At 52.7% G+C, this 928-nt stretch overlaps 1 protein-coding gene across 1 annotated transcript in view; it reads right to left on the reverse strand.

Annotated features, from left to right (window-relative positions):
* The window catches only part of LOC104075935 (cholesterol 24-hydroxylase), a 13,124-nt gene extending 12,386 nt beyond the window's left edge, over positions 1-738 (reverse strand). The window contains exon 1 of the mRNA XM_009576605.1: positions 602-738. Within this exon, the coding sequence (XP_009574900.1) occupies positions 602-738 (137 nt within the window). The remainder of the gene's footprint in view (positions 1-601) is intronic.
* Between the last annotated feature and the right edge of the window lie 190 nt (positions 739-928).

Consider the following 928-nt stretch of genomic DNA (forward strand, 5'->3'; position numbering starts at 1 on the left):
GAAAGAGCCAAGGGCAAAGGGAAAGTCATGCATCTGGGACAGAACAACACCTTGAAATGATACAGGCTGTGGGCTGGCTGGCCGGGGAGCAGATCTGCTGACACAACCTGGGGGCTGGTCCCAGTGGGCAGCAAGCTGGACACAAGCCAGCCTTTGCTTCTGGTGCTGCTCTTCTCTGGTTTGCCAGATACAGCCTCAGCTGAAAAGCGTTTAGATTTGGATGCATCCCATTTCAGGGTAATTTGGGTTGGCAAGGACCTCTGGTGGCCACTGGTCCAGTCCCCTGCTCCAGGCCAGTCAATGTCAGAGCTATGGTACATGGCTCAGGGCCTCACCCAGTCACTTGTGCCAGCGTTTGAGCACCCTCGTGGTGAAGGTGTTTCGCCTTATTGGGATGTCCCTTGAGACAACTTGTGCCCATTGCCCCTTGTCCTTCATTCTGCATCTCCAAGGAGAGTCTGGCTCTGCCATCTCATAACCACCTATTAGGCAGCTAAACACAGCCACTGGTTCCCCTCCGCCATCCAGCGGCCGCTTTTTCACCCAAAGCAAGCCCAGCTCTCAGCCTCCGGGCATGCTGGCTGCCCTCCACTGGACTCACCCCAGTTTGTCAATGTCTTTCTTGTACTGGGGGATCCCAAACCGAATGCAGTATTCTGGATGCAGTCTAATGAGTGCTGAGTAAAGGGGGGTAATCACTTCCTTCAAGAGGTATTTGATTTTCCTTACCTTGGACATTTAGGAGTGGAAGTGTTTGTGCACCAGGTACTGAAATGGGGGCTTTGGACTGTCCCTGGCAATTTATACTTTTGAAAAGCTACCAACTACTGTGGGCTCGCATGACATACAAGCTTCCACCCAGACATACCAGTACTAGAAACCTTCCCGGGAAGGATCCCGGGCTGATCACCAATATCAAGCCTCAAAC

Source organism: Fulmarus glacialis, unplaced genomic scaffold (assembly GCF_000690835.1).
Source record: "Fulmarus glacialis isolate BGI_N327 unplaced genomic scaffold, ASM69083v1 scaffold13514, whole genome shotgun sequence".
Taxonomy (NCBI): domain Eukaryota; kingdom Metazoa; phylum Chordata; class Aves; order Procellariiformes; family Procellariidae; genus Fulmarus; species Fulmarus glacialis.